Source organism: Ips typographus, linkage group LG3 (assembly GCF_016097725.1).
Source record: "Ips typographus isolate SLU linkage group LG3, UJ_Ityp_2.0, whole genome shotgun sequence".
Classification (NCBI taxonomy): domain Eukaryota; kingdom Metazoa; phylum Arthropoda; class Insecta; order Coleoptera; family Curculionidae; genus Ips; species Ips typographus.
The window spans coordinates 3,247,028-3,272,655 of NC_138424.1; the positions used below are offsets into that span (position 1 = coordinate 3,247,028).

At 36.7% G+C, this 25,628-nt stretch overlaps 5 protein-coding genes and 1 pseudogene across 5 annotated transcripts; 4 read left to right on the forward strand and 2 right to left on the reverse strand.

Moving 5' to 3' along the window:
• The first annotated feature begins 366 nt into the window (after positions 1-366).
• LOC145727046 (fatty acid synthase-like) lies at positions 367-13,037 on the forward strand. The gene is made up of 32 exons (XM_081976436.1): positions 367-522; positions 578-751; positions 818-1,022; positions 1,078-1,281; positions 1,334-1,499; positions 1,619-1,736; positions 1,793-1,935; positions 2,014-2,155; positions 2,257-2,470; positions 2,527-2,718; positions 2,775-3,112; positions 3,163-3,445; positions 3,503-3,732; positions 3,907-4,107; positions 4,993-5,146; positions 5,203-5,460; positions 5,519-5,748; positions 5,807-5,976; positions 6,028-6,207; positions 6,257-6,398; positions 6,450-6,733; positions 6,783-6,913; positions 6,971-7,127; positions 7,180-7,345; positions 7,402-7,629; positions 10,494-10,734; positions 10,788-10,943; positions 10,995-11,246; positions 11,302-11,455; positions 11,508-11,715; positions 11,771-12,501; positions 12,577-13,037. The coding sequence occupies exons 1-32, from the start codon at positions 417-419 to the stop codon at positions 12,994-12,996; spliced, it is 6,978 nt and encodes a 2,325-aa protein (XP_081832562.1). The 5' UTR covers positions 367-416; the 3' UTR covers positions 12,997-13,037.
• Positions 13,038-13,073: 36 nt separating this feature from the next.
• On the reverse strand, positions 13,074-15,223 carry LOC145727061 (odorant receptor 10-like). The gene is made up of 8 exons (XM_081976478.1): positions 14,830-15,223; positions 14,416-14,775; positions 14,155-14,358; positions 13,790-14,028; positions 13,632-13,731; positions 13,472-13,576; positions 13,265-13,420; positions 13,074-13,211 (listed from the first exon to the last, which is right to left on the reverse strand). Exons 1-8 carry the CDS (start codon positions 14,860-14,862, stop codon positions 13,158-13,160), a joined length of 1,251 nt encoding a protein of 416 aa, XP_081832604.1. The 5' UTR covers positions 14,863-15,223; the 3' UTR covers positions 13,074-13,157.
• A 1,048-nt stretch (positions 15,224-16,271) lies between these two features.
• On the forward strand, positions 16,272-17,045 carry LOC145727078 (heat shock protein 27-like). Its single transcript, XM_081976502.1, has one exon. It carries the CDS (start codon positions 16,386-16,388, stop codon positions 16,872-16,874), a length of 489 nt encoding a protein of 162 aa, XP_081832628.1. The 5' UTR covers positions 16,272-16,385; the 3' UTR covers positions 16,875-17,045.
• Positions 17,041-17,948, reverse strand: LOC145727075 (alpha-crystallin A chain-like). Its single transcript, XM_081976500.1, has 3 exons — positions 17,691-17,948; positions 17,430-17,639; positions 17,041-17,379 (listed from the first exon to the last, which is right to left on the reverse strand). Exons 1-3 carry the CDS (start codon positions 17,807-17,809, stop codon positions 17,151-17,153), a joined length of 558 nt encoding a protein of 185 aa, XP_081832626.1. The 5' UTR covers positions 17,810-17,948; the 3' UTR covers positions 17,041-17,150.
• Positions 17,949-19,138: 1,190 nt separating this feature from the next.
• On the forward strand, positions 19,139-20,037 carry LOC145727076 (protein lethal(2)essential for life pseudogene; annotated as a pseudogene).
• A 596-nt stretch (positions 20,038-20,633) lies between these two features.
• On the forward strand, positions 20,634-24,498 carry LOC145727073 (N(G),N(G)-dimethylarginine dimethylaminohydrolase 1). Its single transcript, XM_081976493.1, has 5 exons — positions 20,634-20,988; positions 22,901-23,003; positions 23,131-23,228; positions 23,320-23,544; positions 23,764-24,498. Exons 1-5 carry the CDS (start codon positions 20,731-20,733, stop codon positions 23,887-23,889), a joined length of 810 nt encoding a protein of 269 aa, XP_081832619.1. The 5' UTR covers positions 20,634-20,730; the 3' UTR covers positions 23,890-24,498.
• The last annotated feature ends 1,130 nt before the right edge of the window (positions 24,499-25,628 follow it).

Genomic DNA, 25,628 nt, shown 5'->3' on the forward strand with positions numbered 1-25,628 from the left:
TATTTATTGTTGTGATAGGACAGTTTACTTCTTAATTATCCGTTGTCACTGAATATCTGAAAAATAATCCTTATATACAGAGTTGGTGTGAATTCAGCGACATATTATTTGAAGAAGATTTTAGAAATCTGGAAAATTGTTTTGGTTTTATATCACTTACTTTTAACTAACATCACTTAAGAAATGTGAGTTAAAAAACCTCTGAGTGCTTGCAAACGGGCAACCAATATATAGTAATAAAAGGTGCTAAAAGTTTTCTGGAAACCCTGTATAATAAGTGTAAAAATTGAGCTGCTCATCAATTCTTTCAGTTTTGACTTTAAATAAATTTTCTTCCAAGAATATAAGAGGTCAGAGATGTTTTCAAATTTTCAGTTTGTATTGAAATTTCCTTAGTTCAGTTCGGTTTATTCGTTATGACATCCCAAATTCCGGGTCATGGAGAAGAAATGGTGGATAAATCTATTGAGTTCGGACGAATGTTGGCTAATCCAAAACCTGGAGAAGAAGTAGTGATTACTGGTAAGAAGTCCGTTATTTTTTCTATTACATATAACTATTATATTAACAAATTTAGGATTGTCTGGACAATATCCAAACTCAAAGGACGTTTACGAATTCCGGGACAACTTGATCAATAAAGTGGACATGGTGAGCGACGATACTCGTAGATGGGAACCAGGACATCCGGAAATACCCCAAAGAACTGGAAAGCTGCCGGATATTTCCAAGTTTGATGCTGGATTTTTCGGTTTGTTCTCTGCGCTACTGTTATTTTAATTAAATATTCTCTATACCCGGTTTTTGATTTAAAAAGGGATTCATCATCGTCAAGCCAACTCAGCTGATCCGATGTTGAGAATTCTACTGGAAACAGTAATTTCCGCCATTTTAGATGCCGGATTGAACCCGTCAGAATTGGAAGGTTCCAATACTGGAGTATTTGTGGGTTCCTGTTTTAGCGAAAGTGAAAAATGTTGGTTTTTAGATAAATTAATTCCTCAAGGGTTTGCCCTTACTGGGTATACATATAGAATCATTTATTATGAACGAGAAGTTTTAACGATTTAATTTTAGGTGTCAGAGATCTATGCTAGCTAATAGGGTTAGCTACTTTTTGAAGCTGAAAGGGCCGTCATTTATCTGTGATACAGCCTGCAGTAGCTCTTTGTATGCACTGGAATATGCCTACAAAACAATAAGAATGGGCAAATGTGATCAGGCTATCGTTGCCGGTACTAATCTTTGTTTGCATCCTTTTGTGTCTTTACAGTTTGCCAGGTATTTTACATAAAAAAAAATTTGGTAAAATTTTATAAGCACACTGATTTAGATTGGGAGTTTTAAGTATGGACGGTACTTGCAAGGTGTTTGATAAACTTGGTAACGGATACACCCGATCAGAAGCAATTTCTGCGATTCTACTTCAAAAAGCTAAACAGTCGAAACGGATTTATTGCACTATTTTGCATGCTAAAACTAACTGTGACGGGTATAAGGTAAGTGATTTTAACTCACAGTGAACACTGCTAACACTAACCAAATGTGGCTCTAATATGATGTTATCAACATATACAGGATGTATCAATTTAATGTTCAACTTGCATTTTATTGTCAGAATTCCGGCATTACTTATCCGTCGGGTGAAATGCAGGTAAAACTTCTCAAGGAATTTTATCGAGAGTGCTCGTCTGTCAGACCTGCAGATCTTAGTTTTCTGGAAGCACACGGCACCGGTAATCTTCAGCAATCTGCTCATTTACTATATTCTCAACTTTTTTTATGGATGCAGGCACTAAGGTGGGTGATCCGGAAGAATTGCAAGCCATCGAAGAAATTTTTCTTCCTGGAAGATCGACACCTTTACTGATCGGTTCCGTTAAGTCGAATATCGGACATTCTGAACCGACTTCCGGTCTTTGCTCTATTACAAAGGTAATATTTAGATACCATATGTGTGCAAAAGATTTATGTAAATACTGCCCATGTGGACTTACTATGAGAAATGTTTAGGTGATATTGGCTATGGAAAGTGGATTTATAACTCCAAACATCCATTTTAACCAGCCGAGATCCGAATCCAAAGCTTTGCAGGATGGGAGACTCAAAGTAGTGACTGAAAATACTCCCTTTAATGATGATAGAGGACTAATTGGTATGTGATTCAAAATTAGAGGCGTTCAAAATTGAGCTATTTCAGCTGTTGATCGTCATTTCAACAAAGGACTAACCACCCTGTATAACATTTATTGACAGGAATAAACAGTTTCGGGTTCGGAGGAGGCAACTGTCACATTCTCTTAAAACACCACCCCAAGGTAAAACCAAACCATTCGAAATCCAAAGATGGCGTCACCCGATTGGTTTGCGTCAGCGGAAGAACCAAAGAGGCTGTCGAGGTTCTCCTAGATGATGTTATTGCTAATAAAGTGGACGTGGAGCATGTTGGACTACTCCATCAAATTTTTAAGTAAATAGAATTAAATCTGGAGATTCTCCATTCTAATATCACTTATGCTTTGCAAGGATAAACATTCCAGGCCATTTATACAGAGGATACATACTGGCCAGTAAAACCGGAGAAATTACCCGTTTATGCTCTTTTACAGCTTCCAAAACTCCACATTTGGTTTTGTGCTTTGGACCTGTGAGTGATAAATTAAAGCACAGTGTTGGTACCTTGATCAACTTGCCTGTAGTGCTACAAACAATAGACAAGTATTTTTGCTACAACCGTACTTAATGCAAACGTTTAATTTTTTCAATCACTGTAGACTCCAAAAGTGTTTAACAACCAAAGGACCTACAGTACTGGATGTGTTGACAAAACCCAATGAAACTCTGATGGAAAAAATCTTGTCAAACTTCTTCCTTCACGTCGTACTAGCTGATCTTATCAAAGCTTGCGATATTGTGCCGGAAAAAGTTGTCGGACTGAACTATCAATTGTCTTTAGGGCTGTTGGTGGCTGCGTATTGGGACGATGTTGTTAGCCTCAAGGAAGCTGTAGATTGCGCAATTAGTATAGCGTGGGCCGCTAATATAGCCCAAAACACCCATGGTATTGAATGTGAAGATATATCGGTTATATTCTCCAAAACTGACAGTATTGGTATGATCTTAACTCTTTATACGAAGCGATAATCACTTTCTGATTTGTAGCGTCACAACTCCAGCAAAATTTGAGGTGTATTCTGAATCGACCTAAAAGATTTAGTAAAAAAGTTGTGGTGACTTCATCAGAACTGTCTTCAGACTCTTTTATAAGCTCTTTCAGCTCTTTGAAAGTAGTTATTGAACATCTCCAGGCTAGTTTGAGTAGAAATGACGCCATTTTGGAAGTTGGAGTTGGAAATGTGATCTCACTTATACAACAAGCACCCTCAAAGTTGTGGACCAATAATACTGGCTCCACAATAAACGACTTTTTCAAGTCTTTAGGATGGTAATTAAATTAGGATCCACAAAAGAATTATCTAATTACGCAAATTGTGCTTTTTAGGTTGTACGAAAAAGGATTCAGTCCTCAGTTGCACAATATTTACCCCACGGTAGAATTCCCAGTATGTCGCGGCACGCCAATGATCTCACCCAAAATTATATGGAAACATCACAAAGATTGGTGGGTCACCCTGTATAAATGCGACGATCAACTCGATTTGGAAGAGGCCAGTGTCAAAGTGATGTTGAATGATCCGGGCTATAGCTTTCTGAGTGGTCACGTGATTGATGGTAATAATCAAAATGTTTTTGTTATATTTCTAGTGTGATATGAGCATTTGTCTAGTCATGCACAAGTGGGAAATTATGATCGCAGCGTAATTTAAAGGGAACTATGTAATGAAACGATATCATGCTAGTATATAACAGCCGTAAAAACGTTTTTGTATAAATGAATACTTGCAGGAAGGATTCTGTTTCCCGCCACTGGTTATTTGCAACTAGTCTGGCAGACTCTGGCGAACGTCCATGGACTTATGATAGTTGACACTAAAGTGGTGCTGGAGAATTGCAAATTTATTAGAGCGTGTTCAGTGCAGGAAAATCATAAATTAGAATTGGCAGTTATGATCCAGAGAGGCAGTGGACAATTTGAAGTAGTCGAAAGTGAGTTGAGTTAAATAGTAATTTCCGAAAAATAGTTAAAAAACCAGTGGAGTATCACAGAGATATTAAGACAAAACATACAATTTCCAATATTTTATTTGTTATTCAGCTACGGTAATGATCTTTCTACAGTGCGTTTTTTTTAACGCGCAACATAGGATTTTACGTGTTAAATTTTTAAGCCCCTGTTAGACCATGTTATTTTGGAACTACAGGTCTAAAACTTGACGGGTGTGTCTTTAGTACCCTGAAGCTTAAGTAAGTTAACCAATTTGGTCTAAAAAGTAATTAAAAACTGGCAAAAAATCATTTTTTTCGAAAAGATTTTATCGTTTCATACTTCCTGTATGCATTGTTGTTTTTGATATTGGCAGGGCGGGTAGCAGGTAGAGTGACATATTTTGACTGCATCAAGACCTGACATCTTTTGAACGTCAAAAAGGCATTTTATGATTGTTTGGAATACTGTTTGGCTTCAAACGGAGGTCACTTTGAACAATTCACTTATAAAAATACTTCTTTTGTTCTTAACTTTCTTCATACAAAGTTAATGATCAACTTGTTTTACTTTCTACGCCAAATTTTACCTGCTACCTGCCGTGCCAGTATCAAAAACAACAAGCACCTATCATACATACAGGGAGTATGGAAAGATAAAATCTTTTCGAAAAAAGATGATTTTTTGCAAGTTTTTAATCACTTTTTAGGCCGAATTGGTAAACTTACTTAAGCTTCAGGGTACGAAACAGCCACCCGTCAAGTTTTATACTTGTAGTTCCAAAACAACATGGTCTAACATGGGCTTAAAAATTTAACACGTGAAATCCTATGTTGCGCGTTAAAAAAAACGCACTGTATATAAATAACCGTAATTAAACTTTTTAGGTGGTATGCCTGTAGTAACTGGTATTATCAGACTAGAGCCCAAGGAAGAAATGGCTCCCTTTCCTTTACCTACAGGGGTGCCCAATCACGTGACTCCAATTTTAAACTCTAAAGACGTGTACAAGGAACTCAAACTAAGAGGTTACAACTATAAGTGAGTAAAACATATGCTGTATTAAGTCACTAATCACTTTTTGGTGTTACTTCTAGAGACGACTTTCGTTGCATCCAAAGTTACGACAGCAGTGTCCAAGTCGGTCAAATCACGTGGAACGGCAACTGGATCACCTTTATCGACAATATGCTCCAACTGAAGATTCTGGAATCAGACACCAGACTGCTCTACGTTCCAGTTGGTATCGACCGGTTATATATCGACCCTAAAAAGCATATGCATTTGGCCAAAAGCTTGAAAGAAGAGAGACCGGAACTTCCGGTTTATTTGTACAAAACTTCCGGCATTGTTAGGTTAATATTTGTTTTCCCATAACAAATTTTTGTTTTAAAGTAATTTACCCACTTAAAGGTGTGGTGGGATTGAAATTAGAGGACTGAAAGCCAGCTCTATACCTAGACGCAAGTACCTGGCGGTTCCAGTACTGGAAAAACACGTATTTGTTCCTAATCGGGCTAAATTGACTTTAGAGCAAGCCACTAGAGTTAACTCGCAAATTGTATTGGAAAATATACAGTCTATCCACGTTAAAGCAGTGGAACTCATTGATGAAAGCACCCAGGAAGAATGTTTACCTTTAGGTGATGAGTGATCCCTCCTTCACACAAACATAAATAAAATTAAAAAACATCCTTATAGGGCAGAGCCTTTACCAAGCATTCGCTGATCAACCCTTAATCCAACCAGAAATCACAATTTTAAGCAAAAAACCGCTGAAATTTAACAATGTTAAGGTGGAAGACAAGAAACTCTTCACTGAAGTCGACTGTGACCTAGTAGTAGCCTCTCAACTACTGCAAAGACCTAATGTTGGTATTACACTACATTTTCATCAAAAAAATTACTATCAAACTCCACAGATACTCAGTACGGCCTTGATAGCTACTAAAATCAACGGCTTTATTCTCTCCAGAGAGTCACTAGACTTTGACCTGAACTCTTTTAGTAACGATCAATTGGTCGTAGTTACCACCTTCTTCATTGGTCAAGAACAACTGGTGTTTCTTCGGAAGAAAAGCGAGTTGCATACACCAATACTGGTAGAAACGGTTTTATATCATCAACATTTCTTCTCACAACTTTTTTCAGGTTAAAGTGTCTGCTAAAGACTTTGACTGGCTACCTAAACTACAAGAAGCTCTAAACCAAGATGAAGTAGTCATAGCCTATGCTCAAGGAGAACCTCTTAGTGGTCTCCTTGGTTTGGTGGCATGTGTTAGAAGGGAACCTGGTGAGATTAACTGTTAGTCTGGTTGGTCACTCTGTAAGGAAAGCTGTTTAGGCGGCCACAACACCAAGTTGGTGTTTCTGCCAGATTCATCTCCAAAGTTTGATATCTTTCATCCGTTTTATAAAGAGCAGCTAAGCAAAAATTTGGCTGTTAATATCTTGAAAAATGGTCAATGGGGGACTTACCGACATTTATTGCTGGAAAATAACGGAGATAACCTACTGGAACACTGCTATATGAATTCGGTTGTGCCCGGTGATTTATCCAGTTTGAGATGGTTGGAAGGACCTTTAAGTTGGAACGACAAGCTTCAGCCTGGACGAGTTCTGGTTTCGGTAATAAATAATTATTTTTTATTTTATTTTTCACCATGTTGCATATTAGGTGTATTACGCCTCCTTGAACTTCAAAGACTTAATGATTGCTTCTGGAAGAATTCGTGTGGATACTATCAACAGGGATAGAAGAGAACAGGAATGCTTACTAGGTTTAGAGTTTTCAGGAATTACTCAATGGTGATTATCTCTGTTAATGCTAATATCTAGCTTATTTTGACTGTTTTTATGTTACAGCGGAAAACGAGTTTTTGGAATTGTTACTAAAGGCGCATGTGCCACTTTATTGAACGTTGAGGCCGAATCCATCGTAGAAATCCCAGATTTCATAACTTTAGAAGAAGCAGCCACTATTCCAGTGGTCTATTGCACCAGTTACTTGGCTTTGTTCAAGGTTTTGTTGTTCATCTTGTTTATGCATGCTTTTAATTTGAGGTGGGTTTTAGAGAGGTAAACTCAAAGCCGGTGAGTCGGTGCTAGTCCACTCGGGAACTGGAGGAGTGGGACAAGCTGCCATTACTTTAGCCCTCCACGCCGGTTGCACCGTTTACACCACTGTAGGCACTAAAGAAAAACGAGAGTTTCTAAAGAAGAGGTTTCCTCAACTTACCGGTAACTAACAAAGTAAAAACAACTGAAAAAGTGTTACGTTCAGAATTGCATTGCAGATAGTCATATAGCTAGCTCTAGGAACACTTATTTTGAGGGGGTTATAATGAGCCAGACTGGAGGTAGAGGAGTGGACGTGGTGCTGAACTCTTTAGCCGAGGAAAAGTTGATTGCTTCTGTCAGGTGTTTGGCACATGGGGGACGTTTTATGGAAATTGGCAAATTTGATTTGGCGAACAATAACAGATTGCAAGGTTTGTTATTGAGTAAAGGGGCCAGCTTTCATGGTAAGTCTGATTATTTAAATTCTTTTATTACTATACAGAGAGAGAGAGAGATTAAACAGTAGCACATTTTCTGTAACACATATACTCTGTTCAGTGACTTCTGACTGTTATTTCATTTCATTAGACGAAGCTATTTTCAGTTCTATACACAGAAAAAAATACCAGAAGCCTCTACGGCCATTTTGAAGGCCTTCTACAAGCATCTTAAACCTTTTCATTCATTGAATTTTTAACCACCTCGTAACTTGTTTAACTTTCATTTTATCAAAAAATTACCAAATATGAATCTTGTAGATATTTGCGTCCACTTTATTCCTAGATCAGTATACAGGGTGTCCCAAATTTGAGCAACAAACCAAACTTATAATTTTTCATATGGGGTGACCAATTTTTTATTTGATTTTTGGAATCTACGTCAAATTCTAGGCCTACTTGATGTAAAATGTCGGTATCGATATTCAATTGTTTTTGCTCTAGCAGCCTTACTTTGACCATCCCCCTCGAAAGCAGAAATTTCCAATTTGAGCGAAATTTTGGTGCACTTTTCCCCAAAATCGTCCATAACTCGCTTATTTGAAAAACCCTGTGTAAACACACCGTATAACAAAAGAAAACTAATGAATGGGGCTATCACGTGACGTTGAGCGGGCACGGCTAAGTTGTCCCGTTTAGCCGCTAGAGAGCGTCAAAGTTGACTCTCGTTTTTTTGCAGTTTTTGTCCAATATCTCCGGAACGTTTTAGGTTAGAGGTTTGAAAATTTTACCACAAATGCACCTCAATGGGATGCAACTTTAACCTTCTCTACACTTTTTTGGTACCATGCATCGTTTGACTTTGAAAAATAAAAAACTAGAAATGTCAAGAAATTTTAAGGGTGATACCTTCTGATTTTTTTCATAAAATTTTTTATTTTCAAAATTAACCTCAACTGCCTAAATACCTTCAGGTTAATAGTACGAAAATAACGTAAAGTGTCATTTGTCAAAATGTCATCATGCAAAGGTGCCACGCCCTAAAAAGTGTCAAAATTGACATAATTTTAAGGTCACCTCCAAAACGGTGTCAGTTAGAGCAAAATGAACGTCAGATTTGTGTTCCCCAGGTTGAAATTAGTTAAAAAAGCCACTTTGATTGAGCAAAATCTAAAATGGTCGCCGTTAGTATAGTAGGCCCAAAAAATCCCTAATTTAGACAAAATTTCAGTGCATTTTTCCAGAAAATCGCCCATAACTCGCTTACTTGAAACACCCTGTATAAAACCACCGGATAACAAAAGAAAGATTATGAATGAGGTTATCACGTGACGTTGAGCGGGCACGGCTAAGTTGCCCCGTTTAGCCGCTAGAGGACGTCAAAGTTGACTCTCTTTTTTTTGCAGTTTTTGCTCAATATCTCAGGAACGTTTTAGGCTAGAGGTTTGAAAATTTTACCACAAATGCACCTCGATGGGATGCAACTTTAACCTTCTTTACACTTTTTTGGTACCATGCAACGTTTGACTTTGAAAAATTAAAAACTAGAAATGTCAAGAAACTTTAAGGGTGATATCTTCTGATTTTTTTCAGAAAATTTTTTATTTTCAAAATTAACCTCAACTGCCTAAATACCTTCAAGTTAATAATACAAAAATAACGTAAAGTGTCATTTGTCAAAATGTTATTTCGCAAGGGTGCCACGCCCTAAAGTGTCAAAATTGACATAATTTCAAGGTCACCCCCGAAACGGTGTCAGTTAGAGCAAAATGAACGACAGATTTGTGTTCTCCAGGTTGAAATTAGTTAAAAAAGTCACTTGGAGCAAAATTTAAAATGATCGCCTTTAGTATAGTAGGCCCAAAAAATCCCTAATTTGGACTAAATTTCCGTGCACTTTTCCAGAAAATCGTCCATAACTCGCTTATTTGAAACACCCTGTATAAAACCACCGGATAACAAAAGAAAGCTTATGAATGATGCTAACACGTGACGTTCAGCGGGCACGGCTAAGTTGCCCCGTTTAGCCGCTAGAGGACGTCAAAGTTGACTCTCTTTTTTTTGCAGTTTTTGCTCAATATCTCAGGAACGTTTTAGGTTAGAGGTTTGAAAATTTTACCCCAAATGCACACCGATGGGATGCAACTTTTCTCTTCAATACACTTTTTTGGTATCATGCACCGTTTGACCTTGAAAAATAAAAAATATTAATTGTCAAGAAATTTCAAGGGTGACACCACCTTCTGATTTTTTTCAGAAAATTTTTTATTTCTAAAATTAACCTCAACTGCCTAAATACCTTCAGGTTAATAGTACAAAAATAACGTAAAGTGTCATTTGTCAAAATGTCATCATGCAAAGGTGCCACGCCCTAAAAAGTGTCAAAATTGACATAATTTCAAGGTCACCTCCGAAACGGTGTCAGTTAGAGCAAAATGAACGTCAGATTTGTGTTCCCCAGGTTGAAATTAGTTAAAAAAGTCACTTGGAGCAAAATTTAAAATGATCGCCTTTAGTATAGTAGGCCCAAAAAATCCCTAATTTAGACTAAATTTCAGTGCACTTTTCCAGAAAATCGTCCATAACTCGCTTATAGTTGTTTTAAATTGTCAGAGGTCTCTAGAACCATTTTGAAAGTTCCATAGACCTCTAAATGATACTGACAACCTTTTAAAAGGTGCCAGAGGCTAGTGGCTTCTAAATGGCACTGAAAGCCTTCTAAAAAGTGCCAGAGGCCTCTAAAGTCATTGAAATTTGCCAGAGGCTTGTACAAGTGTTTTAAGGCTATTTGCGCCGATATATTTATAGACACCCTAAGCAGCTAAGTTATCATTTGGCTGTGACATTTTGCACATGACTTGTCACAGTCATAGCATAACTTATTTTTTTAGGAGTCATGTTAGACGATTTATTCCAATACAATTCCCATGTCAAGCTCGAAGTGCTCAACCTTTTGAGGCAAGGTATGCAAAGTGGGACTGTACGCCCTTTAAACCGGACAGTGTTCGCGATGAATCAGGTTGAAGAAGCTTTCCGGTACATGAGCACTGGACAGCACACTGGAAAAGTTTTGATACAAACCCGCCAGGAGGAATTTAAACCAACAGTGTCTTTGTTTCCAGCATTACCTAAGTACACTACTTTAACGCTAATTTCTGTCACTGTTTTCACACTTAAAGGTTTAGGTATAGTTGCGATAGTGATAAGGTTTACATTATATGCGGAGGACTGGGAGGATTTGGTCTGGAACTGGCAGATTGGTTGGTTTTACGTGGTTGCAGGAAACTAGTTTTAACATCCAGGACCGGACTTAGAACCGGTTACCAGGCTTACAGAACTGCGTAAGTTTTCTCCACAGTCATGACGGTCTGTTTTAGATTTTACTGTTATAGAATATGGAAATCGTACGGTTGTGAGCTGGATATAACCACAAAAGACATTACAACATACCAAGGCTGTGTGGAACTGTTGAGTGCTGCCAGCAGACTAGGACCTGTGCACGCCATCTTTAATTTGGCCGTTATTTTGAAAGATGGCCTATTAACCAATCAGAGTGCAGAGACATTCAAAAAATCGTTTGAACCTAAGGCTATTGCCACGCGGTTTCTTGACAAAGCTTCTAGGCTACTTTGTTTACAATTAAGGTTTTTCTTTTACTTATAGTTGTTTTTTTTTTAGTAATCAATTAGTTGTTTACAGGGACTTTGTGGTCTTTTCCTCGGTCTCGTGTGGAAGAGGCAATGCTGGGCAAAGCAATTACGGAATGTCAAATTCCGTAATGGAACGGATATGCGAGAAGAGGAGGAGTGATGGTTTGCCTGGTTTAGCTATTCAATGGGGTGCAATAGGAGATGTAAATTGAAGCTAAATTGTTATAATTTTCTGGACTTTTAAGATTGTTTTAGGTTGGTTTAGTTGCTGAACTTCAAAACGATACATGTGAAAGAGCGATCGGGGGAACTTTACTGCAAAGAATATCGAACTGTTTTCAAGTTTTGGACGTTTTGTTAAGACAAAACGAGTCGGCGGTAGTGTCCAGTATGGTTGTGGCTGAAAAACGACAGTCCGCAAGCGGACTTGATAATGTTGTAGAAGCTGTAGCCCACATACTTGGTAGTAATTTTCTAAAAACAGTCTACCAGCATCACTCAGTATTATAATATTTTAGGAGTGAAAGACTTAAAAGCAATTTCACTGCAAGCCACATTAGCTGAAGTAGGAATGGACTCTATGACCGCCGTGGAAATTAAACAAACACTAGAAAGGGAATACGACGTGTTTCTCACAGGATCTGATATCAAAACCATGACTTTCGCGAAACTTATGGAAATCCAGGCTGAACGAGACCAAAATGCTGATGATAACCAAGGCGTTAGGAAAACAGAAAGAGCTTTAAGAGGGATGGACGTCATTCTGCGTAACATGGGGAACGAAGCCACCGCCAACCTACCAGAATTACCGATCACCCGACTTGAAAACCTAAAATGCCCCACTGTAGTGCTATTCCCTGGTGTGGAGGGAGTGATAACCGTTATGGAACCTTTGTACAAAAACCTTAAAGCCAATTTAGTGGGGTTGCAATACCCTAATGATACTCAGAAGGAGAGCATAAGGGAAATGGCTGCTTTTTACCTACCGTTGATCAAAAACAAGTTGAAACAGTCTAAAACTTTCAACATGGTCTGTTATTCGTTTGGTGGCGTGGTTGCCTTGGAGGTAGCCGCATTACTGGAAGAAAAAGGATATTTGGGAAAAATAATTTGCATTGATTCGGCTCCGGATTATTTAAAAAGCTTAACCAAAATGCTGGAAGTGGAGTCTGACGACAAGTTCCAAGTTAGTTTATTAGTACATTTGATGTCTATGCAAGTTTCTTATGAGGTCATATCTAAACATGTGGTAAGTTTTATTACAATTTTTACCATTTTCCAAGGACTTCTCTGTTAGTCATTTTGAATAATGTCATACTTTTAGGAATCCTTACTAAAACTGCCAACCTTAGAAGATCGCATTAAGCTAGCTCAAAAAATTGTGGGCAACAAAACTAATTACTCAGCTGAGCACCAACGTTCGGTAGCAATCGGTCTCTATAAAAGGCTCAAAGCGGTCGTAGAATGGGAACCGAATATGAAGCTTCGTTCTAAAATTGTGCTCTTCAAACCCTATTTACCCAGCATGGAATTGTCTGAAGAAGACTACGGCTTATCCAGGTTTTGCTGTGATCCTGTGGAAGTTAGGGCTTTCGAAGGAAACCACGTAAGCGTGTTGGCAAATCCAGATTTGGCTGAGGCTGTTAATGGTTACTTTAGCGTACAAGAGTCCGGAAGTAAAGGCAACAAATTGTTAATTGAAATTGAGAAAATACCTGAAGAAGTCGTTTATACTAAACTGTGACAAATTTTATAAGTTTCTTAAATAAACGTATTGATACCTTGGATTACCCCTTAACCAAGTAATTAAAAACCTTCTAGTGCTATTAATAATCATTTATTACTACATGTTTGTAGAGAGGTGTTCAAAAAGTGACTACGTATTTCCACACTATACTTCATTTATTATTCTTTTACACTGGAAAGCAGTGTAATGTAGGAATAAGTTGCTTTGAGAATCTGAATAAGTAAAACTTACCTAAAACCAGTTTTTTTTACGTAATTATACTTACTGCAAGATAAGTGGATAGACTCATAAAACCGAAAGATCCAATATTAATTTTCAAAGGTTTTTTGGTTCTCAACAGAAAAAATCTCATTATGTATTTTGCTTCCCAAGAAAATTTATACCAATCATTGGACCACAAGGAAAAACTTAAGTTTTCACTCTAAAACACCTCAATCACTTAATTTGTTGGGGTGTTTACTCTAAAACCTACCAAATACCATATTTCATTTGAATAATAGTAGTTCACAAAAGTTCTTTGATTCAAATATAAAAGATATAAGAAAACGTAAGCATAAAACTTGAATGACGGTTGATTCTGCAAGAAATCACCTTAATTTACAGTGTAATTGAGTTTTTTTTGCAAAACATACCCAAAATAACTGAGCTATAACAGAGGCAAATACTGCAGAGCTTTGTAGAAAATCAATAATCATAAAAACCCCAAGACAGGCATTCAGATTGTTGGTATACCTTAAAAATCACCATTAACAACTACATCAGAGGAGTAATTGAAAATGCTTCTTAATACTCAATGATATTTCTGTAGACATCATCGCAAGCCTTTAAAGTGAAAGCGTCCATATTCACACCGTCCACCCTGTACAACTCATTCATTTTTTTCAGGTAAACGTCAAAGTTGCGTAGAACGTGATGGAGAATTTTCAGCTGGCTTACAGGGTGGATTAATAAGAGATAAGTGAAAAGATCGTTTGAAGTCACACTGGATGCCATGACTATGGTGTTGACGCAACTCCATGTCAACGCACCCTAAAATTGATGTAACACATGTGCGTGGTTTGTGATTGGTCAAGAAAAAGCAGCAAGCTGAAAGCTGCTTTTTTTGACCAATCACAAACTAGCTACTTCTTCACATAATTTCTATATGTATCTCACCCAGTAATATGTTTCGCTGTCAAACGGGAACCACATGGACATTGGAAAACTTTTATAGTCACCATCTATCAAGACATCAGAATCGGAATTTCCCAACAGAAACGGTCTCAAAATATAAAAAAATGTCATAAAAAACACCGTAACTATATAAGAATAAGCAATCAAGTTGGTTCGCTTGCCGTACGCTTTGTATATCTGTTTAACCTGCAACAAAATCTACTTTTTTAAAACTGAAATTCTACAATTTTATCATCTATCTACTTGATCATCTTCGGTCGACTGGATAATTCTTTCAAACTCAATCATATACTGGACATTCTTGACAAAAGCCGGATTTAGCCTCAGTACCAACATTCGGCCTAACGAAACGCTGCACAACAAAGTGGTGGCGACATTTTTGAAAATCTCTCCCATTCTCAAAGGCTGTTCTTGTAGCAGTCCAATCAAGGCGGCAAACATAGCCGCTGTAATGTAAACGTAGTAGACTACAACGATCTTAGAGTAATTCTCGTAAATGGATTGAAGGGTTAAACGGTCCTTGAACAATAACTGGCTGGGAAACATTCCAATGTGAGAAGTGTATTTGGCTGTAAATTCCAGAAATTCCGATTTTGGAAAAACCTAAAACAGTTTGAAATAACGATTTTTATTTAAATTGGTTTTTGAACTTTTTACTGAATCGTTGGGTTTGGAATTTTGCGTTGACATTGTCACGTGTACTCCAAAATAGTGTGATACAAAAATGATGTTCCAAAAATAATTATCCCTTAAATTATATGGTTAAAAAAATTAATCATATGATTGCCGTTATAGATCACAAAGCCCCAATTATATTTAGGATACTTTTCTAATAATTATACATGTATTCACAATAATGAGAAAGTTAATTATTGTATAAAAACGTACTTTTTAGGTATTTCCTCATTTTTATTTTTTCATATATGTAGAGTTTTTGTCTTATACACTATAACACATTAAATAGAGGAAACCTATCAATATCCCATACTCATACAAGTGTGGCACATCATTGCACTAAAAAGCAAAATAAAAAGTTGATAAATAGTAAATTGATGAAGGGTATCTAGAAAACAAAACGTCGGAGCTGAAAATTACTCAATAATAAAGTGGTAAAAAAATAAATTTTAATTTTATTACCAAATTATTTATCAATAAAATGCGCAATTTGCCTCCATTTAATTAAAGCTCCAAGTATAGTTTTTGAGAGAGCAATATGCTAATGGATCGAATTTGTAACACCCTGTATAATTTTGAAATTTTCATCATATTTTTACATAGAAAATTATGCATGTTAATGTGTCGTTGGTTTCATGAAAAAACATTTTAAAGGAAATATAAGTTGTAATGCCCATTTTTGGCTCAGCCTGTCTCATTCTTTAGAAAAAAATCGAGCAGTTCATTAAGTAAAAAAAAAATAAATAATTATCCAATCAAATTGAACAAGTTTGCGCAATCTGACAACAGCGCTACTCACGCGGAACATCTAGACAGTTCGGGAAAACGCACAGTGGTTCGACATGCCGTTATATCAGACAAAATAAAAAACCTTTTAATTTACAGTTTTTGCAGAATATTGTCCTGTTTTTCAGTTTTTGGGTAAAATGTAGTGTCGGACTATAAAGTCTTATACGCAAATTAGTTTAATTCACACACTTTGACTACCTGTCCTAATGTAATGATGATAATAAACGACAATCAAGACAAATGGATTTAATAAAAATGCAACAAATCGTTTGAGAAAACTATTTTTTACTGGAGAATTAAATCTACAACTTGATTTTACATGTTTTGCCTGAACATAACGGCTATTTTTCTGTGTCTTTAGGTATTACTGTTTCTAGATGTTACTTCTAAAAGTTCTGTCACCAGCACAGTAGTCCTTTAGGTTGTAAGCGATTTCAAGCAAGCCATACTTTTTTAATATTTGGATTGAATTTCTAACATATTTATTTAACTTATTCAACATGTCAAATAAATAAAACACTAAAAACAATCTTTGTCCACTGCTAGATACTCTAGAGGACTACTAACCCACTGTAATAAATCGCTGGAATTTGGCGCATACGCGGTCCAGAACCTGTCCAACAATATCGAGATTATTCTAGAGCTGTGCTGTGCAGATAAAAGCACGATTACGCTGTAGTGGTGTATCAGTCAATCGATATCGAGCGCGCACCCAACAGTGTTCAATATTTGTGTTCAAATCAAGAAAAATGTCTTTGCTCTCTTTTGTATTGGATGATCATCCAGCAACGGTGGCTCGGAGGGATCCGTTTTTCCACCCCGAGCAGGCTGCTCTCCACACGTTGTCCAAGCTGCTCAGCCATATTCCTCAGGTCGAGAAGGACACTTCCATCACCGTGGACAAAGACCACTTCCAAGCCAAACTGGACGTTCAGCAGTTTAAACCTGAGGAGTTGACTGTGAAAGTCAATGATGATAACACCGTCACTATTGAGGGCAAACATGAAGAGAAGCCGGATGAGCACGGATTCATCTCCAGGCATTTTGTAAGGAAATACGTTCTTCCTGAAGATTGTGATGTGCAGAAAATTCAATCGTCGCTGTCCAGTGATGGAGTATTGAGCATCTCTGCTCCCAAGAAGCCTGATGTGAAGCAGGTGTCCTACAAACAGATCCCGATCATTAGGACTGGTCCTGTTGTAAGGAATGAGAATAAGCCTGCTCCAAAAGAAGGTTAAATCTGTCATTATTTGTTTAACACATAAGTTTTGCATTTACCTACTTTTTTTACTAGTTACTAGATTAGAACTTACTAGGAAAGTTATGTGTATTAAGACTGGCTGTTTACTGTTTTAAGTTATTTTTTTAATATTCCTTCATTATTATAATAAAGTAAACATCAACTTGAATCTGCTGTTTTATTTTAAACATTAATACTGGAGGTGCTGGTTAAATTTATAACAAAGGTGCTTAAAAATCTAAATACTAAACTGCTGTTTATTTTGTTACATGATTTAGTTGGTGGAGCTTAGCTTTCTTTTGCGCTCAGTATGATGACTAGGCCACAAATGAGGTCTACGGAAAAATGGTCTAGTGTGTAAAATAGGAATTTCCTGCCCTTCTTCCTCATCATCCTCCTTCTTTTTTGGGGCAGTAATCACTAAAATTCCATCAGCAGACAGCTTGGATTTCAGTTTTGTAGTGTCACAGTCTTTGGGAAGCAAATAGCGCCTCACAAAATGCCTTTAAACAGACTTATTAAAGTGTTGTCCCTAAATATCACTGTTGCATACCTGGAAATCAATCCATGATCATCTTGTTGCTCTTCATGTTTGGCTTCAACTTTAATAGAATGGTCATCAAGCAGTCGAACTGAAATTTCTTCAGGTCTGAACTGTTGTACATCAATGTTTGCTTGGAAATGATCTTTGTCCAGGGTCACAGTGGCCCCTTGATCAAAGTGAGCCAGCTGGTTTCGTAAGTCGCGCAAATGATCCACAGTCCTACATTTCAACCATTTATACTGTTTGGAAGAATTTTATATAGTATCTCACCTGGTTGGAAGCATCATAGGCCATTCATGAAAAGTGTCTGGCTCCAGGATATGAGACAAGCTACGGTGTCTGAAGGGCACTGGATCTGAGTCAAACGACAAGAATGGTAAAAGAGCCATGTTTCTTCTTTTAAAGGAGTGAAATACGGTTCGTAAGTAGCTTGTAACGTTGAAGAACGTTTGAACTAGTACAAGGAGCCGGTGAACGATCAATACACCGACAAAATCAAAATATCAAAATAAAAACATCTGTCAGATGTCAAAAAGTGTTGGTGCGCGTTGGAAAGTGGGAGAGTGTAATTTCCACGCATACGAAAGAGTGAAACAGATATAGTCCAAAGATTTCAAGCACTGTGGTTTTTTTAATATAATTTTTTATGTATGTATATGTAGATTGTAGATAAAAACACTCTAGATTAATAATATTATAGAAAATGAACATTTTCTATGCTTTAAGACCTATAATAACGTTAAATGTTAAACGCCAATAAACCTAGTAAAAGGTAGAATCGTATTATAGCATAGCAGACAAAGACATAAGATGATAGGAGTGATAGAACAAAAACTGAGCATGAGCAACATTTATCGACAAATTGCGAAAATAGCGATAACTACTAAATAATAACTTCAAATCAAAATTAATAACTACCGAAATATGGTTTTTACAAATTTCAACCACATATTAGAAATGCAGTTAGTTATCTAATTAAAACTTCTGTGCTCTGCTGTCTGTAGTAATTAACATGGTGTTCATATAAAATAAATGCAAAATACAACCGAAAACATATTGCACTTGTAAATACTCTGTTGCTACAGGTTTTCAGCGAACATGGATGAAAGGTCGATGTGCCCATATGCCCCAGACAAGGTCACCAAAAGGGCAATGCAAAAAATGCAATTTGTTTTTAACCCGCTGCAGGCGTTTTGATCAAAACTTACTGACATTTTTGTAAAATCTGGTTGTAGAGTCATAGACAAGTACTAGTATGTATTTTGTTTCTCCTCCACCTACAGGAAAATGGAAATAAGTGAAATAGTATTATAAACATAAACTATAAACTAATATCGATAATTGTTGACCCAGCCAGTGTTGCCAAACTTGATAGTATGGAAGTATGGCAACCCTGGACCTAGCTCGGTTTGAAACATATCGCGCCACCTATCACCGCTATTCCGCCAAAAATTGTGTTCAGTTCAGTGTTCATTGAATGTTGTGCTTATTTTTGCAAATATATTTTTTTCTACTGTAAGTTCATTAAAAAATAAATAAATGTCCATTACTGTGTTTTTAGCACTGAACTGTCTGTAGGATAACTCCAGACTGACTCAAGAAAATTTGTATGGTTTTATGATACATTAAACGATAGCCTGGGTTTGCTATATTCTGTGAACAGTTGTGTGGAAGTTTCGCGTGTGTTCCAGACTGCCATTTTGCGACATCAGTGCCTTCTGGCGGCTTCGAGTATAATCGGCCCACCAGTTATAAAAGACAACGCGCGCAAAATCGCGCCATTCTGTGAAATTTCGTTGTTGTTTGAGCGTCAATTTCAAAGTTTAAAGTCGTTTTCTCAACGTTTTCACTAAAAAAACCAACAAAATGTCTCTATTGCCTTTGTTACTCGGCGAACTTGATTATCCAGCGCATCGCCCGTCCAGAATCTTAGACCAGCACTTCGGGCTTGGATTGGGCCATGACGACTTGTTCCAACCGCTGAACTTGAACAACCGGCTTCTGACCAGAACTCCTGCGGGCTACCTGCGAAATTGGCGATCCAGTGCCGGACACCAGGACGCCGGGTCTACCGTCCACCTGGACCACAATCGATTCCAGGCTAGCTTGGACGTGCAGCAGTTCAAGCCTGAGGAGATTACCGTGAAAGTGACTGCGGACAACGTCATCACCGTGGAAGGAAAGCACGAGGAAAAGGAGGATGAACATGGATATATCCAGAGGGAGGTATGTGCTGCCAAAGAACTGCCACATGGATAAAATTGAATCCAAACTGTCTTCGGATGGTGTGCTCACCATCACTGCTCCTACTCATGAAAAGATGGAAGTGGAGCATAAGGAAATTCCAATCACCCATACTGGGGAACCAGCCAGGGCTGTGGAACAAAAGAAGTAAACTGCCACTGTTCATCAGTATTAATTTTGCATTTTTTAATAATGATTAAGTTTCTTCCTTTAATAATTAATATTTTCTTAGGTTTACCTTGTTTAGGTAAATGTAAGTGTAGTTTATAGAATATCTCTTAAATTCCTCTTTTGGAATGTAGCACTGATTTTTTTGTGATCTATTTTGTATTTAGTGGGTAGTTTGAAATAAATTCTTTGGTTCAGTAAACAAGATTTTTTTATTTAAGTTTCAAATAAGAAATTGTTTCTGTTGTTAGTTTTCAATCAATATAAAGTGAACTTAAAATTTTCAAAAGTTGACATGAAATTCAAGTTAATTTATAAAACACAATAAGTTCAATAATTTAATTGCATAAAGGTCTGCTTATTATTTTCATTTTTGGCAAAAAATATACTTGTCCTTAACATTTATTGTAGTTTACTGAAATATGGAAACATTGCCTTGAATTAAAAGCACTGTGATGGCTTCACCTGGATGTCAAGAAAGCTTGCACCAACTGCAAAACGTTTGTTGGTAAATCCAATTGAGTAAAGAATAAATAACTGAAGTAAAATATAATGGACCATGTAGCATATTTTTTGATCTATACACGTCTTCGATCCAGTATATTATTACACGCACCCTTTTTGTATGTAAATTGTCCCTACCTAAACCTACGCAGCTGGTCAAGCGAAGAACCACCAACAGATTCAGAATCGAACCGACACATATTAGTCCGGGAGACTTACCTAACTAAATGTACACAATTTAGTACAACGTATTTCTACACAGCGCGCATACACTCCAGTACAATTTAAACTAGCGAATCTACTTTATCAAGCAACAGCCCCAGGGAAATATCAACGAACGTTTTTCATTTTGATCAGTGCATAAACAGGTTTTGGGATTAGTGGGCACGCCAACATGGCGGCGTTTCGCTATACGCACGCCGTGGTGAGCCGAATCCCGCTCTCGTTGAGAACCCGGGGCGAAATCGACCTGGAAGAGGCCAAGAAGGAACACGAAACGTACGTGAGGACGCTGAGGGAGCTGGGCATTGACGTCATCGAATTACCACCGGACGAAACGTTGCCCGAGTGCGTTTTCGTGGAGGACTGCGCTGTTGTTTGCAATGGGGCCGCGCTAATCGCTCGACCTGGGGCTCCGCATCGACAAAAAGAAGTAAGAACCTTTTGGCACAATAATCAATTTTGTAAACAAAGTGGTGAATGTATTTTTGATTAAATTAACTGTGTTGTGTGGTGAATGTTTTCATCACGTTATATGATTTTAGAACATTTCATTAGAACGCATTTGCCATTTTGTTATTAAATTTAACATGCTGTAGTTTTATAATCAGAAACTATAATGTTGACAGGTATCACGTGGTGCTCATTTGACTGTGTCTTCAAATGATCACGTGACAATTGTCCAAGTTAAACGCAGGCATATAGAGGCTACTAGATCAGCTAGTCAGTCAACAATAGTTTATGATTAAATTCGTTAAGAGCAACTAGGTCAACTATAGAAATAAAAATATCATTTCAAATCAAATTAAACTGTTAACGTCCTTCTTATTGACACAGTTACAATTTTAAACCTCTTTCTGGAACTATATCGACTACACAAGGATGTTTAGACTTTTAGACTTTTAGCCAACAACTTTGTATAATTAGACATCCAAATTTCCTGCGGTTAATTACAAATCGCAGTCAAACCAACAATTTTACGACATCCAATTCGGTTTCATGATTGTTTACGATTACGCAAGAATTTGCGATCGTTGATCTATCCCACAAAATTATTCATGTACAACAGCTGCAGGAAGTTTTATTTAAATTGCTACAATACTTTGCGAAAATAGATGAAAACAGGCGTTTGTAACTGTAGAATGTAGGCATAGAGCACGAACAAACCATTGTTGTTGTTGTTAAGCGATTTGACCTTTTACTAGCACACGTGACACGTTTTTTCACTGAATTTTCTGTGCGGAATGTGACAAAGTTTTGGTTTGTTGAGAAAATGTACTTCATACTTGTACCGTATTCTTCTTTAACAATGTTCCCATTTCACGCCCTCAATGGAGTGCAAAACGAATACATAGAAAACATTGTAAATCTAGATTTACATGTCAATGGAACTGTTTGAAGTCACGTTTTGACAGGCTGCACCTAGCTATTACGATAATTTCTCCGCGAGAGGGCGCTTTGCATAGCACACTAGATATGTTTTGCTAAGCCGGTTATATTTGGTGTGCTTTCACATTAAATAACAGAAACTCTAGAATATGCTATTTTACATTGTATAGGTAATAAGTTATTTATTAACATAAAAGTAATACATTAATATGCACTTGATAAATATTTCCATAGCAAGAGTTTAGAAACTAGGCCATTTCCAACAAGGTTTTCATAAGTTGGGGTTTCTTTCGGAATTAGGAAACTTAAACCTGCTGCTGCTCTTGGTTCATAATCTGACACCCTCATATCACTCACAAAACTTACGAATAACACAAATATGCAACTTTAATTTTACTTTTAATACCTTTTAGCACTTTAGTAAAAAATATTCAAATTTTAAATTCAAAATAGCTGTCATAGTGACAACAACAATGACAACTAGGAAATTAGTCGTTTTCTTTCGGATCTAAACGCGATATGATCCAAAGGTCAGGTGGCCTGCGTATAATTTTGTAATCATGGGGTCACGTGATTTTTAGAAAAAAATAAAGTGGTTCCCTCTGTCGGCGGATTCACTTGTGTCTTCATGGCCTCCTATTTAAGATGGAGATCTAGATTTATAATGTTTTCTATGAACGAATAATGATATTGCCGTCATGATGACGTAGTTAGATGATTAAATGATAAAATTTTTGTCAAATTACGTCACATTTGCTCTGCTGTCAAAATGAAGGTGCTTAATGTGTAGACCTGTGAGTTTGCTGGACTGATTGTGACGTCACTTGCAGTACACCCTATTTATATTGTTGCTTTCAGAATGACAGTTTGAGTGCAACTAAAATATGTAATGGTAGGATAGAGTTCTAGAACACCCTGTATATTTGTTGTAAAACTAAAGTACAAATTGCCTTTAGGTGGAAACGATACGAGTGGTGTTAAAAAAGGAACTGGACATACCGATAATAGAAATGTCGGATAAAAGTGCCAGACTTGACGGCGGTGATGTCCTATTTACGGGTGAGTTAAAATAACTGGCTGGTAAATTTAGAATAGCAAGAAGTTAATAGAGCTTTATTTATGTAACCAGAAACAAATTAATGATGTTTATACACAAACATACAACTTCTTATTATTTATTTTTTAGGTAGAGAATTCTTTGTTGGAATTTCATATTGGACCAATGAAGGCGGAGCTAGGGCTGTAGCTGCCGCTTTTCCCGAATATCCTTGCACTCCTATAAAGGTACATTTCAATCAAAAATCAAGCTTAAATTAACAAATTTGTATTTCCCTACATTATTACGCCTTGTGCTATAAATAATCGCAATTTTTAGGTTCCTGAACAAAGACATCTAAAATCATACATCACAATGGCGGGACCCGACTTATTATGCATTGGAGTGGGCAAAGAATCTCAAGAAGTTCTGAAAAGAATGGAACGCGAAGCTACGTTCAGTTACCAAACACTCACACTACCAGAAGACCAAGCCGCTAATGTTTTATACCTCAATGGTACTCTAGTCCATCGGACACCGGAAGAAATTCCATTGTCCTGCAAGGTAAGTTGTAGTAAATTTAGATGACGTTTATTATTAGCACTAATGATGAGTTCATATGTGGAGGATTTGAATAAATCTCAGCTCATTGGTCAAAAAAAGCAACTTTCAGCCAATCACAAACTATACGCACAGTGCTGGGATTTACGCAAATACTATCCATGTGGACTTTTCTGTTTCTTGCTAATGTAAAATAATTCTTAATTTTTTCTTTGTGAAAAGTTACTGGATGACAAAATCACATACCCGAGACGTGCGATCAAGTGTACGCAACTGTCCCGTTTGTCCAGCGGTCTGTCGTCCAGTTGTTTGTTGGTGAAAAGAGCGAAACATATACGAAGCCTTTAAATTGCCAAATTTTGACCACCTATTCTTTGTCTTCAAGTCTGAAAATGTCAGGTTGGTGCTACTGACTCAAAAAAAAAATCCATTTTAATAACTGATGTATAGAAAGTTGTTAGAATTTTAATTATGTTTTTGAGTGAGATATAGTTTTGTTGTTTAGTACTCTGACAACCACTTGATGTATAGAATTTGAATGTGGTGTATGTGTAGCAATAATATGTATAGACCAAGTGAACTTCCCTTCCACCATGATATTATATTGTATTTGTAATTTAAGGATACACTTTTAAAGGCAGCTTTCTCAATTTACATTTTGTTCAACTTTTAGCCATTCCATGACTCAAAAAATTTTAGTTCCTGCTAATTGGCAACTACTAGACAAAGCACAAATTTTGTCTCTAATAAACATTTTCTTAATCATTCCTTATTCAAGTATTATATTGTAATCCATTTTTATTTACTTTTGAATTTGTTTTTATTGTTTTATTTGTCAAAGAGTTATATATTTATATGTATTTTTCTAGAAGTCTGTATGTTTTTTTTCTGATTTACTAGCAAAACCAAGAGTAATGTTGAATCCCAAAGCAACGTAATAAAGTACTAGATCTGAAATTATGAGTTTTATTTCATGTGAGTAAAAATAGTCGAAGCAAATACGGACAACGTGTGGCACTTATGACATTGAGCAATCCTTTACTGTCCACTGCCTTTGGTATTTTCAACATTGTGAAGTCATATATACAGAGTGTCTCAAAATACTTTAATACAAATTTATAGGCAATATGAGACATGTTACAATAATGATTGGAGATACAGAGTGTTTTAGATTGGAGATTCAGGGTGTTGGTCAAAAATGCAGCAATCAGAAACTATCCCCTGTGTATTCTAACCAAAAACGTCACTGTATTTTTATGATAAAATCTTAGTACGGTGAGTAACATGTAATTAGTCAAACAAAGCAACTTTTCTTGAAAATAAAGAATTTTATTTTTTTTAATAGAAAATATAAACTTTTGTAGGGATGTCAAGTGTTTTCCATCATTATAGTTAACTTTAGTAGAGTTGTATATGTAGTCATTAGTATATTAATAGTAACTATTACTTCATAAACTTTAAAGGGAGTGAAAAAAGGTGGTATGTGGAGGTAGAAGGTGGGATAAAAGTTTTTTTTTGCTTTTGGTTGTTGATTGTCAAGACAGACTTTTAATGAGAGCTGGAAAGTCAATTTTCTAAAAGTTCGAGAAAAATCACAGTATTGAACATCAGGAGATCTTGGAAAGCTATTTCCTTCCGGATCCGGAGTTACTGGGAGTAATATCAAGTGCTACCAGCTCCTGTACCAAAATTATTGCACGTTGTTTAGTGAAGCCGATTTTGAAGAGGGTCGGTTCCAGAAGTGGTTGGTCAACTGGCGGGGTGTTATGGAAGGTGTAAGTAGTTTGTATTTTGTTTATAAAAAACAATTGTATTTTCATATAGAGAAGAGTAAGAAAGTAAGTTTAGTTAGATAGGTTTTTATTCAAATATATATTTTTTTTATTTATTTAAATTTTCTTTATTTACTGCATCAGAATGAATGGTCAGGGTGAATCTTATGCCAGTTAATATGGTATTGTCATGCAGATTGGAAAAGAGGTGGATTTGGCTGAATCTCATCTTCAGCTTCATGATAATTATAATCATAACTTTTAGCTTGCTGCTTTTTCTTGACCAATCACAATCACTGGATCACTTGCCAGAAT